The sequence below is a fragment of the Bombyx mandarina genome, chromosome 21 (genome assembly GCF_030267445.1).
Source record: "Bombyx mandarina strain Sakado chromosome 21, ASM3026744v2".
Lineage (NCBI taxonomy): Eukaryota > Metazoa > Arthropoda > Insecta > Lepidoptera > Bombycidae > Bombyx > Bombyx mandarina.
In genome coordinates this window covers 13,449,523-13,467,343 of record NC_143227.1, presented here as the reverse complement: position 1 = coordinate 13,467,343, position 17,821 = coordinate 13,449,523, and the positions used below count along the sequence as shown (strand labels likewise).

The window sequence follows — 17,821 nt, the reverse complement described above, 5'->3', positions numbered from 1 at the left end:
ATCTTTAAATAACAATCACACACCGCACCCTACAAATGGAATGGTAGTTGAATTATTTAAACATCAGGTCGATGGAGGTTTTTAAAACCAAGTTCCTTACTGCGTTGTGAAAGGGGGTTCGACAGAAAAAATTAGGACCAAAAGTTGTAACGACACTTTTTGCTACAGTTGCGAGCCGTGCGGCGTGCGCGTCTCTCTTTCTCTCTCATAGAAAACAAGCCAATTATTTTCGTTTCACCTTCTATTTCGTATTGAACAGTGTGTTGTTGAGTGTATACAGATTTTTTGTACATAATAAATAATATATATTTTTTTATTACATATCCTTCACTAATTAATCGAAAGGAACTTCGTTCCATCCGGGTGTCCCTTGACACCTCTCAAGTTTTTTTTTATTGCTTGGCTGAGTGGACAGGCGCACAGTTCACCTCGTGTTGCGATTACCGGAGTCCATAAACATCTACAACGTAAATGTGCCACCCACCCTGAGATAAGTTCTAAGGTCTCAGTATAGTTACAACGGCTGCCCCACCCTTCTAACCGAAACGCAGTACTGCTTCACGGCAGAAATAGGCGGGGCGGTGGTACCTACCCGTGGACAGTTCGCTCGCGTGTGAGACGCGTGAGTAGTGGTGTAGGGTCGCTTACCGTCGGCGAGTCGTCTGCTGAAGGTGCGCATGACGGCGAGGTACATGTGTCGCGGGGGCGGCGGCTCGGGCGCGTCCTCGCACTCCACCAGCAGGTACCAGTACAGGTAGTTGGCCAGCTGCGGGTTGCGGCACGCGCGGTCGATCAGGAACCACGCCAGGCTGCCCTGCTCCTCGCCACCAGACCTGCAGTGACAACGGGGACATTATAATAATGGGGGATTACAGGGGAGATCCGTCGATCACGGTCCACGGAACTAAGACCTTTAAGTCATGTCTTATTTTAACTTATACTCTTATTTTTATGAAAAATGATGAATGAAATATAATCTCAGTAAAATTGTGGTCATTTACTGTGGTCGTTCCCGCCAAAAAGTCAACACTAATCTATCTAGAGAAAGCCACAGAAAATCGTTATTGTACAGGTGAGGTAGGAGACTCACGTGACGTCATCGCTGGGCGCGGCGGTCCCCGGGGTTGGTCCCCCGGCGGGCCCCCCCGGTCCCCCCGGTCCCCCCGCGCCGTCCGGGTCCCGGCTAGTCGCCGACACGTCGCTCAGGGCTGGAGACACAGTCTACGTTTATTACATATTTAAACTTTAAATGATTTTATTCTGTTGATTGAATTTTGCAAGTACCCAAGTAAAGCAATTATGGAGATGCAGGAAAGCGGTGACACAAACAAATGATTCAAGTTCACTTTGCATCTCGTCAAACTTAAAGATTCCAAAATTGTTATACACAAAGTATGAATTATATAAATGCAATTTTAAATAGTTTATCTTTCTTTATTATTAGTATTATTATCAGTATTTTTACTATTAAAAACTAAATGAAAGAATTTATTATTACTAGGTTTATTATTTTCCGAAATTCGATTACTGCTTCACTGCAGAAATAGGTGGTGGTAGCTATCCGCGCGGACTCACATAAGGTCCTACCACCAGTAAGTTCTGGTTAATATCGAGGGCGTGATGGAGGGTTATGCAAGTGGTAGTGCTTACCCGAGGTGGCCAGCAGGGTGTCCCGGTGGCTGTACCCCAGGCGAGGGTCCAGCTCCACGGGTAGCGGCATGTCCTTGCCGCACGTGCGCGCGTACTCTGCGGGGAGAGGGGGAGGGTCAGTGCGGGGAACAAACTTGGGGCAGTTGCGATGTTGTTCACTCCTCAGACACTCACCCTCGTGTATTTCCGAGTAGCTCTCGTACTTGAGGGCCTGGACCAGTTGCAGCAGGTACAGCAGCAGATCCTCGTCGGGAGCCTGTCTCAATCTCGATATCGCGTATCTGAAAATTTGTTTATTATTTATTATCTTTTTTTTTTTTTTTTTTATTGCCTTTGTAGGCAGGCGAGCGTACGGCCCACCTGATGGTAAGTGGTTACCGTCGCCCATGGACTTCAGCAAAGCCAGGAGCAGAGCCAAGCCGCTGCCTACTGCTTAATACTCTCCACAAGCCTCGTTTGAAGAAGGAAAAATCTATACTATAATATCATAAAGCTGAGGGAGGAGTTGAAGAAGGACATGTCACAGCGCTCGGGAAACACCGTGGAGGGGAGCTCATTCCATAGCCGGATGGTACGTGGCAAAAAAGACCTCTGGAAACGCACTGTGGATGACCGCAGTGGCTCCAGGTAGTATGGATGAACTCTACTCCGGTGGCGGGCGGTGCGATGGTATAAACGAGATGACGGTATCACAATACTCACTTCCTAACAGCGGGATGCGTGAACTTCGGAGTGAGCAGCTCTAACGCATCTTCCACGTCCATGGGCGCCCACTGCCTCATCATGGCGAGGGCCTGACGCACTTCGCCTGCATACAGACAATACATCGTGTATAAAAATCAAACCCGCAAAATTATAATTTGCGTAATTACTGGCGGTAGGACCTCTTGTGAGTCCGCGCGGGTGGGTGCCACCACCTACTAACTATCAACAATTTTGTAAGTCGTTTTTTAGCTAATAAAGTTTGATTTGATTTGATTTGACTGTGTTTTAAAATGAGAGATGAGATTTTACTCTGAATTGTACAGTATCACGACTGCCCCACCAGAAATAGGCGGGCCGGTGGTACCTCCCACCAGTGGCATGTATATGTGCATTCGGTTTTAGTCCTAAGTTTCTCCATACCATGTGACATTAACGGGTTTCGAGTAGGTAACTCACCAGGTCTATTCCAGTTGACGCATTCCAGGAACTTGGTGAGGGCGCGGCGGTGCGACGACAAGTAAAACCTGCGGACAATGACGTCATATAGTCAGTGCACCTTACACTCGACCGAACCGCACGTGGGCGCAGGCCAGATGTTAAGTGGGAACCGGAGCCCATAGACATTTACAACGTAAATGTCGCCACTCACATCGAGACATGAGCTGTAAGGTCTCAGTTTTAACAGTACAACGGCTGCCCCGCCCTTCAAACCGAAATGCATTACTGCTTCACAGCTGAAATAGGCAGGGTGGTGGTACCCACCCGCGCGGACTCACAAGAGGTCCTACCACCAGTAATTACGCAAATTATAATTTTGCGAGTTTTATTTTTATTACACGATGTTATTCCTTCACCGTGGAAGTCAATCGTGAACATTTTTCAAGTACGTATTGCATTAGAAAAATTGGTACCCGCCTGCGGGATTCGAACACCGGTGCATCGCTAGATACGAATGCACCGGACGTCTTATCCTTTAGGCCACGACGACTAAGAATAGAGAAGGTTAGTTGTAAGGTGGTGGGTGGCGCTGCTCACCGGAACTTCCAGAGCAGGTCCTGGTGCAGGGCGGGCGCGGCGCGGGCGGGCGGCGCGGCCAGCAGCGCGGCGAGCTGGTCCCGCTCGAGCGCGGAGGGCTTGGCGTCGCGCGCCGACTGCCCCGCGCGCAGCGACCGCGCCAGCCGGTGCTGCTTGCTCTCCACTATGTTCTCCTGTGTACCGACAAACACATTTAGACTTCTATATCATTTTGAGAAATTCATTATTAGTTTTTGAAACCGCAATCTAATACAAAAGTTACAGATGTCAATGACCCGTGCGTCAGTGTCTATCGTTACATTGCGTGCCTATAATTTAGGGAAATTCATTATTACTTCTTGAAACCGCAATTTAAGACGAAAACGACAGGTGTCAATGACCTCTTTTCATCAGTATATATCGTTACATTGCGCGCCTCACTAACTTTAATATTATTAGATCAGAAGTCGCCACACTACTACCACTTATCTACATGATTGTACATTTTACGAATACTATTAACATTTCAATTCCTCCCGTAATCATAAATAATTATTTCATTGAAAACGAATAAGATTTTATGTTGAGGATTCAAAATGTCCTATAGAACGCATGTCCAGAGCTCAAACACCCACCTTCAATATTTCGCAATCCGGTACGGTGACCAGCTCGGCCTGAGCTCTGAACTGGTACATCTCATCGCCGTCCTGTTCGTAGTACACAACTGCGTGCTGCAAATAAAAACAATATAAATGAAATAAAATAAATACAATAAATACGCGAGTCGTAGATATTTAGTTAAAGCTACTTTATCATCCGTGAGCACGAAAACTGTAAATCATACGAGACGTTTGAAATTAATACAATTTTACTGGTGGTAGGTAGGACCTCTTGTGAGTCCGCGCGGGTAGGTACCACCGCCCTGCCTATTTCAGGCGTGAAACAGTAATGCGTTTCGGTTTGAAGGGTGGGGCAGCCGATGTAACTATACTTGAGATCTCAGAACTTAAATCTCAAAGTGGGTGGCGCATTTACATTGTAGTTGTCTATGGGCTCCAGTCACCACTTAACACCAGGTGGGCTGTGAGCTCGTCCACCGATCTGAGAATTAAAAAAAAAAACGAATGTTTGCCCGATGCGGGAATTGAACCCACGACTCTCGGCACAACAAGGCCGCTAACTACTCCATCACCGAGTCAGTCATCGGTCCTTGATACGTGTGCAAAACCTCAACCGAATCCAATGGCCTTAATGATAATGACGTTGAAATATTTAAACACGTTTCAAACAATTAAAGCCAATAAAAGCGTATCAAGAGACCTCGCATCTGTCAAGGTCTAACCAGCTAGGTACACCATTTAACAGGTGCTAACCACAGACCTTACAGCTTGGCATCAAAAAACCTACGCACGGTTTTTTGATATCAGCCCTTCTTCACGTATAAAATACAAATAGTTCCAAACTTATTAATATAAACGTGTTTTATTACCGATTTAAAAAAATGGGTGTCCTTTCACTTATTTTGACATATGTGTCGATTTATGAACGGTCTGTTCAATACTGACGGTACAGAATAGTGGTAGCTTTAGCTCGGCTGGTTGCGACATTTGATTTGAATTTTTGTTGTAATAAAAATTATGATAATACTCGTTTGGCGACGAGTTTGTTGATTTCAAACGAGGCATTTTTCGGACAATCTTCGCGCTACGTGACAGATACTGTACATTAAATAATCCCACAACCGGAAGCTTGTAACTATACTGAGATCTTAGAACTTATATCTCAAGGTAGGTGGCGAAATTTACTTTGTAGATGTCAATAGGCTCCAGTAACCACTTAACACCAGGTGGGCTGTGAGCTCGTCCACCCATCTAAACAATAAAAAAATAAAAAAAAGCTTCTCATCTTCTTCTTTGTCTCCAACTTATCCCACTAGGTAGGGTAGGCGCAGCGAATTTTTCTATTCCATTCGCATCTATCAGCCGTCATCACAACACTCACTCTCTCTCTCTCTCATATAGTCATTCACACACTCCATCCATGTCTTCTTCGGTCGACTTCTTCCCCCTCTACCTCACACTACCATTTCCATACACCTATACGAAATCATCTATCCAAACATATACGAAAAAGGCGGTACACTAAATAAATAAACAGATAGTTAAAGAAGAGAAATACATTCAAGACTCACATTGATGCCGTCGATCTGAACACTCGGGAATTCCACCATCAGATACATATAATTCGAACTTCGCTTCTCCTTTTCATTTATCATCTCGATCTCACGAAACGTCAGCCTGTCCAGCCAGTCCACCTGAGAAATAAAATTAAGATTTATTGATTTGCTACCTCTCGCATAATAACGTCCATAATAATATAAGCCAAATGGATGACTTAGGTCAAATGAGCCAAGACCAGTTTTAGACAAAAAACAGAAACGGGCAAATGCGTATCCGTGCGAGACAGCATACCGTGGACGGTTCTGTAGTTTGTACTTTAAGCCGAAAATTAAATGTTTTTAATAATTTTAGTCGCATAGCTCTAAGCAGCTCTGTTGCTCAGACCATGCGAATCAATGAGCCGGAATTGCGCTAAAGCAATCTTTAATATAGCCTCGGTAGATCTCTTTCTCTTTCGGATTTATTGGTTAGACGAATGGTCGAGCTTACAGCCCACCTGGTGTTAAGTGGTTACTGGAGCCCATAGACATCTAAAACGCAAATGGCAACACCCACCTTGAGACATGAGTTCTAAGGTCTCAATATAGTTACAACGGCTCCAACACCCTTCAAACCGAAACGCATTACTGCTTCATGGCAGAAATAGATTTAAGAAAACTGTTAAAGAACATCTGTGCAATAAAGCTTACTATAAAGTCAATGATTATCTAGAAGATTGCACAAAGTGGGAATGAGTTGCTCGCTCCGGGAATTTCAATATTGTAAAATTGTTATGTTATAATTACTTATTGTAATATGAATATTTAAAAAAAAAAAAAAAAATTTAAAATAAAAATAAAAATCTAATATTTAAAAAAAAAAAAAACATGCCCGCTGAGTTTCTTGCCAATTCTTCTCAGGACGGAGGCTAATTCTTGTGAATTGGCGGTAATTCTTTTGACGTTCAACAAGTATGTACTTTCATTTATGTTGAATAAAACTTTTTTGATTTGATTTGATTTGAAATAGGCAGGGTGGTGGGACCTACTCGTGCGGACTCAAAAGGGCCTACCACCAGGCTTAATTATGATAAAGCTGCTTTCAGACTATTCTATTATATAATACCATATAGTTTATAGCTCATAGCACAACAAAATCGCGCACCATCCATTGTTATGGACACGTTCACACTGTACTGTATACTATATATTATTGGCTAGGTATAGGCTGCTATACTATATGGCACTATAGTATAGAGTAGTCTGAAAGCAGCTTAACGCAACATCGGCTCATTTTGCGCTAGAAATGCGCAGTTTTTATCACATAGCCGCGTGGGACCAGAAAACATCCAATTAACATCAGAAATTACGATATAGATTAATATTTCGCGGGTCTCGTCTATACAACCTTGAATAGCCCTTGATTAAACAGCTTTGAGGTACGGACATAATTGAATTTTATTTGCTGTTTCTCTTAGCGGACACTAAAAGAACAAAAAAGGTTAAAAATACCAATTGGATAATAATTCATCTGATCGGATCTGATGAATCGCAAAGAACATTCCCGAATTTGGTAACGAAAACAGAAACCAGTCGAGTAAATTTATAGCCTAAATCTCGCTATGTAAATTTAAATAAACAAATAACGAATATAATGACAATAAACATTTAAAATTATTCATTTGACGGATAACAAATTGTTATTATCACTAGAAACTAATTTTCTTATTAAAATTATAAAGAAATTATAATTTTATAATAAAGATATATTATAAAGAAATTATAATTATAAAGAAATTATAATTTTATAGCTTGGAATTAGCTGCACTTGACAATAGCATTCTTAGGTTATAGGTCCTCTGGTGGTAGGTTATAGGTGGTCCTGGTGGTAGGACCTCTTATGAGTCCGCACGGGTAGGTACCATCACCCTGTCTATTTCTGCCGTGAAGCATTAATGCGTTTCGGTTTGAAGGGGCAGCCGTTGTAACTATACTGAGACCTTCGAACTCATATCTCAAGGTAGGTGGCAGCATTTACGTTGCAGATGTCTATGGGCTCCAGTAACCACTTAATACCAGGTGGGCTGTGAGCTCGTCCACTAACCTAAGCAATAAAAAAAAATGTTAAAAACTACATACCGTTTATAAAAATATATTTCTATCATAGACCACGTTTCATTTCACACAGAACTAATAGTATCTAGATATGTTATAGACAGAGACAATTTATTCGTCAATACGATCAATAACAATTAAATGCCTTGATTTATTTTCTAATTTAAATGATTCGTTCTGACGGCTATCTTATATAACGCATATAAAACATAATTGTTAGTGTGAGCTTGTTTAAATGCTAATATATTCTGAACGCCTTGGGTTTGTACTTGTTTTCTGGTAAACTGATCCGACGCAATTTAGTGTGTCTTTTGTCTGCCTGTCACTTTAATGTCAATGTGACATTTATGTTTCTATACTATGTATATCCGTCGGTTTTCGTGGGTCTTAGACATTATTAAAATTACTTTTCAGATCAGTTTCTGGTTTAATGTTTTGATTTTATATAAACCAGGTTTTATTTTATTTTTTGAAATTTTATATACAGATAATCCTTTAATTTTTTACATCTTGGGTTACACTATTCGAGTTTTAGTAAAGATCCCTAATTTTTTTCAAAAAAGATTATAGCCTATGTCACTCGGGAATAGTGTAGCTTCCTAACAGTGAAAGAATTTTTTAAATCGGTTCAGTAGTTTCGGAGCCCATTTAATACAAACAAACAAATCTTTCCTCTTTATAATATTAGTATAGAAGTATAGATATACATATTACAAGATACAGAACAATATATATATACATACAAATACACACACACATTTGGTAATATTTAAAAAATTTGGTAAAAAAGCAACAACACAACCTGCATAGAAATTCAAACAAATCCGTGCAAATAAAGGACTTAACAGAAAACAAACATAAATATAACTTAGAAAGCGGACAACGTACCCAAATCTATTCTAGTTTATATTTAGTTTATTTTAGTTAATATTCTAGTTTATTTGGTTACCGCATTTCGATATTAATTTTTATTTAGAATGAAATATGTTTTTTAAGATAAAATCTTATACTAAGATAGAATTCATTTCAATAATTATGTATATAGGAATCGATTTTCGTGGTCACATACCTAAATCGCGGCATTATCTTGCGTGAGTTTTTTCAAAACTAATACGCTTAAAAAAGGGTAGACCTATATCCAGTGGGTATCATAGGTCTGAAGATATAAGCATATATACACATCGAGGGTTATTTGGGGCTATTTGGTTTAAAGGATAATTTCGCTGAATATTATCTTTGTAATTTAAAGGTCCTATTTATTTGGTATTAGCATCAACGATCCGATGTTCTTAGCTGAACTTCAATGAAGTTTACCCGATTCAAAATGCTGAAAAACTTTTTTTTTGTTTTGATATTTTTTCCAAATCATAAAACTTTAAAGGGCTCGCTCGTGTAAAATCGCCAAATTGTCACTTAAACCTAATAAGCCTTTCAACCCTCTATATTATATATTTAAAACAGAGCAACTCGTGACTCATCTGATGTAGGAAACGGCCCGAGCCTATGGAAATTACATTTTTTTTTATTGCTTAGATGGGTGGACGGATCGGTGGACTGGAGCCCTTAGACATCTACGACGTAAATGCGCCACCGACCTTGAGATATAAGTTCTAAGACCTCAAGTATAGTTACAACGGCTAAGCCACTAAAAAAAATACACAGATGGCGAATACGACTTTGATGTAAGATTTGAGACTTGATAGATCTATCTGGGCCATGTTGTTTGTTTGTGACTTGACCGAAGGTTGCGTCAAACGAATACACATTCCAATTTTGTTTGTGACTTAAAACCGCATAAGTTTTGGCAAGACAGCCTCCCACGATACGTCGGTTCCAAATAAGAAATATACTGGCTATTTGATTTGTTTTAAATCACCTTATCTATGTCCGTCGCTCGTCAGTATTGTCTGCAAAGTACGAACATCCTACCCACGTCTTTTTATTGCCTAGTTAAGTGGACGAGCTCACGGCCTACCTGGTGTTAAGTGGTTGCCGGAGCCCATAGATATCTACAATGTAAATGCTGCCACCCACCTTGAGATATAAGTTCTAAGGTCTCAATAGTTACAACGTATAATGTGTCAAGTATAGTTACAACGGCTGCCCCACCCTTCGAACCGAAAGGCATTACTGCTTCACGGCAGAAATAGGCAGGGCGGTGGTACCTACCCGTGCGCATTCACAAGACGTCCTACCGCCAGTAATTACGCAAATTACAATTTTGCGGTTTTAATTTTTATTAAACGATGTTATGCCTTCACTGTGGAAGTCATTCGTGACCGATTGTTAAGTACGTATTTCAAAAATAAGCATGCCCCTTTTTTCCAAACACGGCGGCAGTAATGACTTCTGCACCGTGATGATGCCTAAGCCTATCCAGGCGGCTAACACACGATTAGTAAATCTTATTACAAACATTATTAAAAACGGTAGCGAAGTCAAAAAAAAATGCCGCGTCAACTCACTCTCGTAAACACGACCGATCCTCCACGGTCGAGATCTTGTGAGAGAAATGTTTATGCCCTTCTTAATCGTCCACGACCAGACCTACGTGACCCGTTTTGAGACGACAACACGTGTCATGTCGTGCGATGTTCGCCTCAATATCTGACCCTGCACAGTGACCTTAGAGCACATAGCTATTATATTATACATTTCTTTTCTATCTATGTTTTTTGCCCAGTGTAATTTCGTCATGCCGACTTACGTAATTTTCTGTTCGTATTTTGCATTAGACGATCACCATAAAATAACAATTATATTACGCGTAAAAGACGAAAGGCACCGTGATTACTGTTCGGTGAGGAAATAGCTGGCACAACGTCGATTGGTTGTACGCGCAGACATAACATTTGCTTTAGTTTGTGGATTTAAGTCTGCGTAGTGCGAGTTTTTTAACGTTCTCGATAGCGTAAAAGTTAACTCAAGTTTGTGTGCAGTTGGAACACCGCCCCTAGCGGCAAACGTTAGCAAACGTTCCAATTCCATACAAATTTTAGTTAACTTTTACGCTATCGAGAACGTTAAAAAACTCGCACTAAGCACACAGTTGTACGTCTAAGTTTTTTATTATTAGCTTTGGGCTTTAATCGGGCCATCTGATGTTGAGTAACAGTGGCCTAGAAAGTACAAAGGAACACGGCAGCGGCTCCAATATAAATAACATTTCTACCCTCAATTCATTAAATAATCCTAGCGTAATATTCCTATCAGTTTTTGCGAGACGTAGACATATTTAAAACTACGATGTCCAATCTAGAGTTTAAAGATAAGATTAAATCGTGAAAGCATTTTTTAATGAATCCCTATCGTTTCAATACGGGTCACAAGCTTTTATCACCTGACGCCACTTTGAACTATAGGTTATTTCAATTTAATCTTGAGTACCACACGGCTCAGTGGTATTTTCGAAGTGATGTCCATGGACCGATCCGATGGGAGGTGACAATAAAATTAATATTAGCATAAGAGATAGATTTTTACCTTGGGCAAATGTCCGTTTCTGTGTTTCTTGGCGAGCTTCGCAAGTCGCTGCATCTGCTCCTTGCCGCGGTCCGGAGCCTTCCCCGGAGTCTTCTCGCTGCCTTCAACCCCGGGCCACACTCGCAGATCGAACATCCCCTTTTTCACAAACGAATACAACCCTTTAATCTTATCGACCATTGACAAATAGCGGTTTTTATAACCGCGCAAACCGCTAAACGACTTCCCCATTATTATTATTTTTTGTATTATTATTATTATTGTATTAGTGCACTAATTTCATTATTTGTAAAGTTAAAGCAAATATTGTTATCGAAGTATATATTGTGCTCGTTTTTTACTAAGCGCATATTTTTTTTAAATATTACGTTAGGAACTTCGCATTGCGCCAACGCGACCTCTTCGCTTCGACTACGCTTATGTACTGACCCGCTGCGTCTTGTGTGACGCGGTTTGTATCGGCCGGGCATCGTATTCATAAATTAAAATAATATTATCGATTAATGCAATAAAGATGGAAGCAAAAAAGCTTTTGGAACTGATAGTAGGGCGTCTTCTGACCCCCCGCGGCTTGGTGCCACCGCCCTGTATATTTCTGCTTTTTTTATTATTGCTTAGATGGGTGGACGAGCTCACAGCCCACCTAATATTAATTGGTTACTGGAGCCCATAGACATCTACGACGTAAATGCGCCACCCACCTTGAGACATAAGTTCTAAAAAGTCTCAAGTATAGTTACAACGGCTGCTCCACCCTTCAAACCGAAACGCATTACTGCTTCACGGCAGGCAGGGTGGTGCTACCTACCCGCGCGGACTCACAAGATGTCCTACCACCAGTAATTACGCAATTTATAACTTTGCGGGTTTGATTTTTATTACACGATGTTATTCCTTCACCGTGGAAGTCAATCGTGAACTTTTATTGATTTCATTACAAAAATTGGTACCCGCCTGCGGGATTCGAACACCGGTGCATCGCTCAACACGAATGCATCGGACGTCTTATCCCTTAGGCCACGACGACTTCGGAAAACGACTGCTGCGAAATAACAACGCGTTTGAAGGGTAGAGCAGCCATAGTACTATAGAACCAATACTTAGATCTCTTGGTTGAGCCTTTGCTCGCCCACCTGCCCTGGTAAAACTGGAAAGGCCTCCGGGCCACCAGTAAATCCTCAAACATAAAAAAAAAACTTAGATCTCGTGTGTCAAGTTAGCGACATTTACCTCGATCATATCTATGAACTCCGGTAACCACTTAACAACAGGTAAGCCAGAAGCTCATCCATAACTAAACAGGAGGAGTCTGCGGTAGGCAGCGGCTTGGCTCTGCCCCTGGCATTGCTGAAGTCCATGGGCGACGGTAACCACTCACCATCAGGTGGGCCGTATGCTCGTCTGCCTACAAGGGCAATAAAAAAAAAACAGTTTATAAAAACCGCACAATTATCCGTGTTATTGTTTATACGCGGGCATAGTACTAATTGCTGTATTCATATTAAAGTTTATTCATTATGTCTGTTTTTATACGGTAAGCTTCTATAAAAACTAGCAATGTTGAATGATAAATAAAATTTCGGACACGCGAATTATCTAAAGTGCTAAAGATTTTTCCGACATAAAATCATGTTACGTTGACCGATTTATTGATATTTATTATCATTCAATATTATTATATGCAATAAAATGATAAATGATAGTACATGTACATTATGTAATGTTCTAGATATTTCGTGATTTCTTTGTTTGTTTGTTTGTCGTGTTGATGAGTGAATAGCAGTAGTTTTACGTAGTAAATTCGCGCAGACCACGAGTGGTAGGGCGTCTTATAAGACCGCACGGACATGAACCACGGTCCTGCCTGCTTCTGCAGCTAAGTAATCAAGCGTTCCGATTCGAAGCGTGAGACGGCCGTTATAGAATATGAGATTTCGACCTCACGTCTCCCTGTCTCAAGTGGGTGGCGACAATCAAGTTGCCATGCTTAAGGGATCCGGTACCCACTTAACACCAGGTCGGGCCACCAGCTTCCTATCATAGTTACCGAAAATCGTCATCGTCTTTATCAGGTTTGTCTTGCACTAGGCTCTATAATAATGTTACATTTATAACCATATATGTGTATTTTTTCCTACCTAATCCTAGGTAGCCTAAGGGGCTATTCCAACTTCGCGCGGACGGGTAGGTGAGCTCACGGGCTTAACCTGAGAGAATTGCTAACACTAGCCTTAGCAAGTGCGTTGTAGGAAAGAGGCCTAGGGGGCGTAGTCCCATGCGCTGGTCCGATCAGATTAAGACGACTTTGGACTCCAGCATCAATGTCGCTATCCACTGCGCGGAGGTCAGGAAGGAATGGAGGAGCATAATCCTAACAAAAGTGCTCCGTAAAGGTCACGACCTTCAGCACAGAGGAATACGACTCACGGAGGAGGAGCCCTAGCAAGAGTGCTTCGTTGAATCTACTACGGGATCGGAATCGCGACCCATTGAGAAGATCCGGCGAAAAACTCAGTAGGTATATGTGTATATAAGGGGATGTTCAGAACAACAACATCCGAACCGTCGCGTCGTTAGGCCGAAATGGCAAAAGTTCATCTGTTTATCTGTTCATCTGTTTATCTATTTCTCTTCATAGTACATCAGTTTATCGTTTCCCTTACACCAACATCGACTACCGCAGTTTCCAGGCGAGGACATGAGCATGGTATTGCGAGGGCAATTCATCACAAGCCACCACAGTCGTGCTATAAAGACGTATTTGAAGCCAACGGACCGTATCCGTTTCCTGTATGAGGGTTAGATCCACTCGACACTCCATTGCATCGTCCGAGCTGAGAACTCCCAATACAATGGGGTCCTCTGGAAGGTACCACTAAAGCAGCGGTCGGGGACCTTTTTTAATTTTACCCCAACATATTTTTGTGTAAATTGATATTATACCCCATGGCGAAGAACAAAAAAAAACGAAATCGCTTCTTTTCAGCATCTTTGTTAATATAGCCCTCATTTTGAAAAAAAAAAATTTTTTTTCGTTTCACTTCATTTCGTTTCATCGAGTTTGAAATCACAACGATTCTAAAGAATTTTCACTTCAATATATACTTTTTACTCACAAAAGTTTCATTTTTACCTCCCAAAATTTCATTTTACCCCATTTGGGGTAATTTACTCCGGTTCCCCGACCGCTGCACGAAACAGAGGCGACTATGAGCATCTCCTACCCTGAAAAGCGGCAGGGGAGCACGTGTTGCGGCAGTGGTGACACCGCGTGTGTTTACATTACATCCATGCTTCGTTGTGAGCGTTTTATCGATATTAAAACTCCTACACAGGTATTTCTTTAATTTATTCAAACAACACGTGTACGTGTTACCGTCTGTCCCCGGACGACCGAGCGCTCGTCCAACCTTGCGATACAAACTTGTTGGTGACGCCCTATTGTAATTTTAATAATTTATTTATTTATTTCTCTCTTAAAGGTATAGTACAAATCGCACCTTTAAAATTATAGAGACTCATTTTGAAATATTTGGATTTCGTCTTTAATTCAAAAATTGATCTAGAACAATCCTTTTCAGCGACTTTTAGTAATCAAATGACCATAAGTACCTTATAAAAGGACAAAGCTATCTATCTGTCTCTTTCACTCTGTCCCCTTCCTCTACGTTTTTTCGGGTTCAGAACTTTAATGGATGTTTTCCAAAAAACACATTTTATGAGTTGGGTCTTTATAATTCTAAAGGTGCGAAATACAAATGGAAATTTAACCTTATAATTTATTTTGTAAGCCTTTTAAAGAGCTGAAGTCTGTACTAGGTTCAAAGATCTGTATTACTGATCTCCAGGCTCCCTCCTTCTTAAGATAGATTCGGTTAGGCTAAGTCGTAAACAGAAGCTGCGGACTAGTGTTGAGAGATCATTAGGTGTTATCATTTAAGAAGGTCATTATGCGTGTGTGTATATGTGGGCGTGTGCGCGCATGCATGTTGTATTGTGTATGTGTGATTATCTGCATCTATGTGTGTTTTTATTACTATTGCATAGGTATAACTGTATACTAATATATATATATATATACTAATATATACTAATTGTACTTATGCGATTTGCGATTTGAATGAATATCTATTGGAAAATTTGCGATGCGACGAATCAAAACATTACTGTTGATGCGGTTTTATTATTTTAACTTTATCTGTTTTAAGGAGCACTTCATGTGATTCAAAGGCACGGAGGTTAATTGGGCCAGAGTTTCACTAAAAATATGCATTCCCTCATATGCGTTTCTACCTGCACCTTAGTACTGATATATAACTCAACATCCTGCTATTTTTTTATCGGGTAGTAAGCGCTCCGGTTACAACAGTGCGTGCCGAGTGTGACGGTGAATTGAACGTGACGAGCTCGCGTACCAACTGATGCTAAGTGGTAACCAGGGCCCATAGACATCACCAATAAAATACAAAATATTTGTTTTTTCTATTAAGACTTCACAAGCTCTTTTAAATCGTCACGATTTTGTCACCTACTGGGAGTGGGAATGCTATTTCATTGTTGAGAAGAACGCACAAAATTTACAAAATTCCTTGGCATCACGTGTCAAGTTTGAGAGCGTCATCGGTCATACACGTTGATAATAATATTTACTGGCTTTGGTAACCACTTAACTCCCGGCGGGCTGTGAACTTGCTAATCTATCAAAAAGCAATTTAAATAAATAATGCTCTTCTAAAATTCCAGCGATGTGAATTCACAGTCAACAAACTTGCTAAATAGCTTGTTGATTTTATAAACACATTTTAATTTTCTTGTTTAGATAATTTACTTATAGTACCGGTATTCAAAACCTGAAAGTAGTTAGTTTATAATCATTAATTCAATGTTTGGGAGGCTGTCTCCGACGGAGCTACGCAATTGTTAACATTTTGAATGTTTTGAATTAATATAAAACCGGCATATCGACGAGGAAAACGTGCAAGGTAAAAGATAATAATTTATTGTTTGACGTCATACATAATCAATGCAACAAAAAAAATCTGCATTTTTTTTTTAATTTATATAATTCAATTCAGGGTTCCCAAAATCAAATGTGCCTTATTAGTGGCATTAACAAAATCATTATCCGATCTGATTTATTTGGCACATTAATATTAACGAATGAAGTATGTACATACTTATTCGGAAAAACCAAAAAGATTTTCTTATATGCTTAAATTTTTTTTCTCTTTTAGTTTGACGATTCGGCCCACATGATGATGAGTGGTTACCGTCATTAATGGACATCAGCAATGCAACTCTTCGCAAGCGTTGTGTCGTGGCGTGCGTGGCTTTGACAGGACATATGACCTACAATAACTAGAAGACATAGCCTAAGACGTGACAAGATGACAGGAGAAAAGAAAGAAAAGAAAATACTAGCATTACAACTTAATACCCCTAATAAAAAACAAACGAATGAACCGACCGTTTGAAGATAGACGCGTTTTTTTTTATTGCTTAGATGGGTGGACGACCTCACAGCCCACCTGGTGTTAAGTGGTTACTGGAGCTCATAGACATCTACAACGTAAATGCGCCACCCACCTTGAGATATAAGTTCTAAGGTCTCAGTATAGTTACAACGGCTGCCCCACCCTTCAAACCGAAACGCATTACTGCTTCACGGCAGAAATAGGCAGGGTGATGGTACCTACCCGTGCGGACTCACAAGAGGTCCTACCACGAGTAATTAAAAAAAAAAAAAAAAAACCAGTAATTAAGCAAATTATAATTTTGCGGGTTTGATTTTTATTACACGATGTTATTCCTTCACCGTGGAAGTCAATCCTGAACAGTTGCTGAGTACGTATTTCATTAGAAGAAAAATTGGTCCCCGCCTGAGATTCGAACACCGGTGCATCGCTCAACACGAATGCACCGGACGTCTTATTCTTTAGGCCACGACGACTTCAAATGGCGTCATAGCGCTCGGGAAACATCGTAGATAGTTTATTCCTTAGCACATTAATTGTCCCTTAATAAGGCGACATTAGCACAAAATTTGTAAAGGCAAAAAACAAACCAACAAATATAGTTGGCTCGTGAATTTACTTACTTTATTTATGAGACCAGCTCATGGTCCACCGGGTGGAACAAAGTGAGCGCTACCCTTGAGACATGAGGTCTTTGTTTTCTGCCTGCCTAGTTACCAGTAGCCTCAAGAGGGGGCCTCACCCTCACTGGTAGGCTGATTGAATTTGTTAACACTATACCTAGTAGGGGCAGTGGTTCGCTGAATCTACCACTGGATCGATATCGCGACCCACTGAGAAGATCAGAACACTCAATATGTTCACTTTATAATGTCTAAGAACCCCGTTCATCACAGCCATAGTAGTAGGTTCGTCTTACCAACAACTACAATCTTCTCTATATATAAAAGTGAATTGCTGTTCGTTAGTCTCGCTAAAACTCGAGAACGACTGAACCGATTTGGCTAATTTTGGTCTTGAATTGTTTGTGGAAGTCCAGAGAAGGTTTAAAAGGTAGATAAATATGAAAATGTTCGGAATTAAATAAAAATAATAATTTTGTTTTTCCGTTGATGTGTCCCCCGTCGGACCGATTCCTTTTGTTTGTTTTAAGTTTAATTTTATTTATCGATTGAGGCACTACGAAGTCTGCGGAGTCAGCTAGTAAAGTAATAAAAATATT

The 17,821-nt window shown here is 40.6% G+C and overlaps 1 protein-coding gene across 1 annotated transcript in view; it reads right to left on the bottom strand.

Annotated features, from left to right (window-relative positions):
- Positions 1-17,821, bottom strand: part of Pi3K59F (phosphatidylinositol 3-kinase 59F) — a 39,313-nt gene that overhangs the window by 4,476 nt on the left and 17,016 nt on the right. The window contains exons 4-13 of the mRNA XM_089736240.1: positions 11,126-11,263; positions 5,561-5,683; positions 4,005-4,100; positions 3,391-3,563; positions 2,812-2,879; positions 2,353-2,458; positions 1,825-1,931; positions 1,651-1,746; positions 1,091-1,208; positions 649-833 (exon numbers count right to left, since the gene is read on the bottom strand). Coding sequence (XP_089592366.1) covers positions 649-833; positions 1,091-1,208; positions 1,651-1,746; positions 1,825-1,931; positions 2,353-2,458; positions 2,812-2,879; positions 3,391-3,563; positions 4,005-4,100; positions 5,561-5,683; positions 11,126-11,263 — 1,210 coding nt within the window. The remainder of the gene's footprint in view (positions 1-648; positions 834-1,090; positions 1,209-1,650; positions 1,747-1,824; positions 1,932-2,352; positions 2,459-2,811; positions 2,880-3,390; positions 3,564-4,004; positions 4,101-5,560; positions 5,684-11,125; positions 11,264-17,821) is intronic.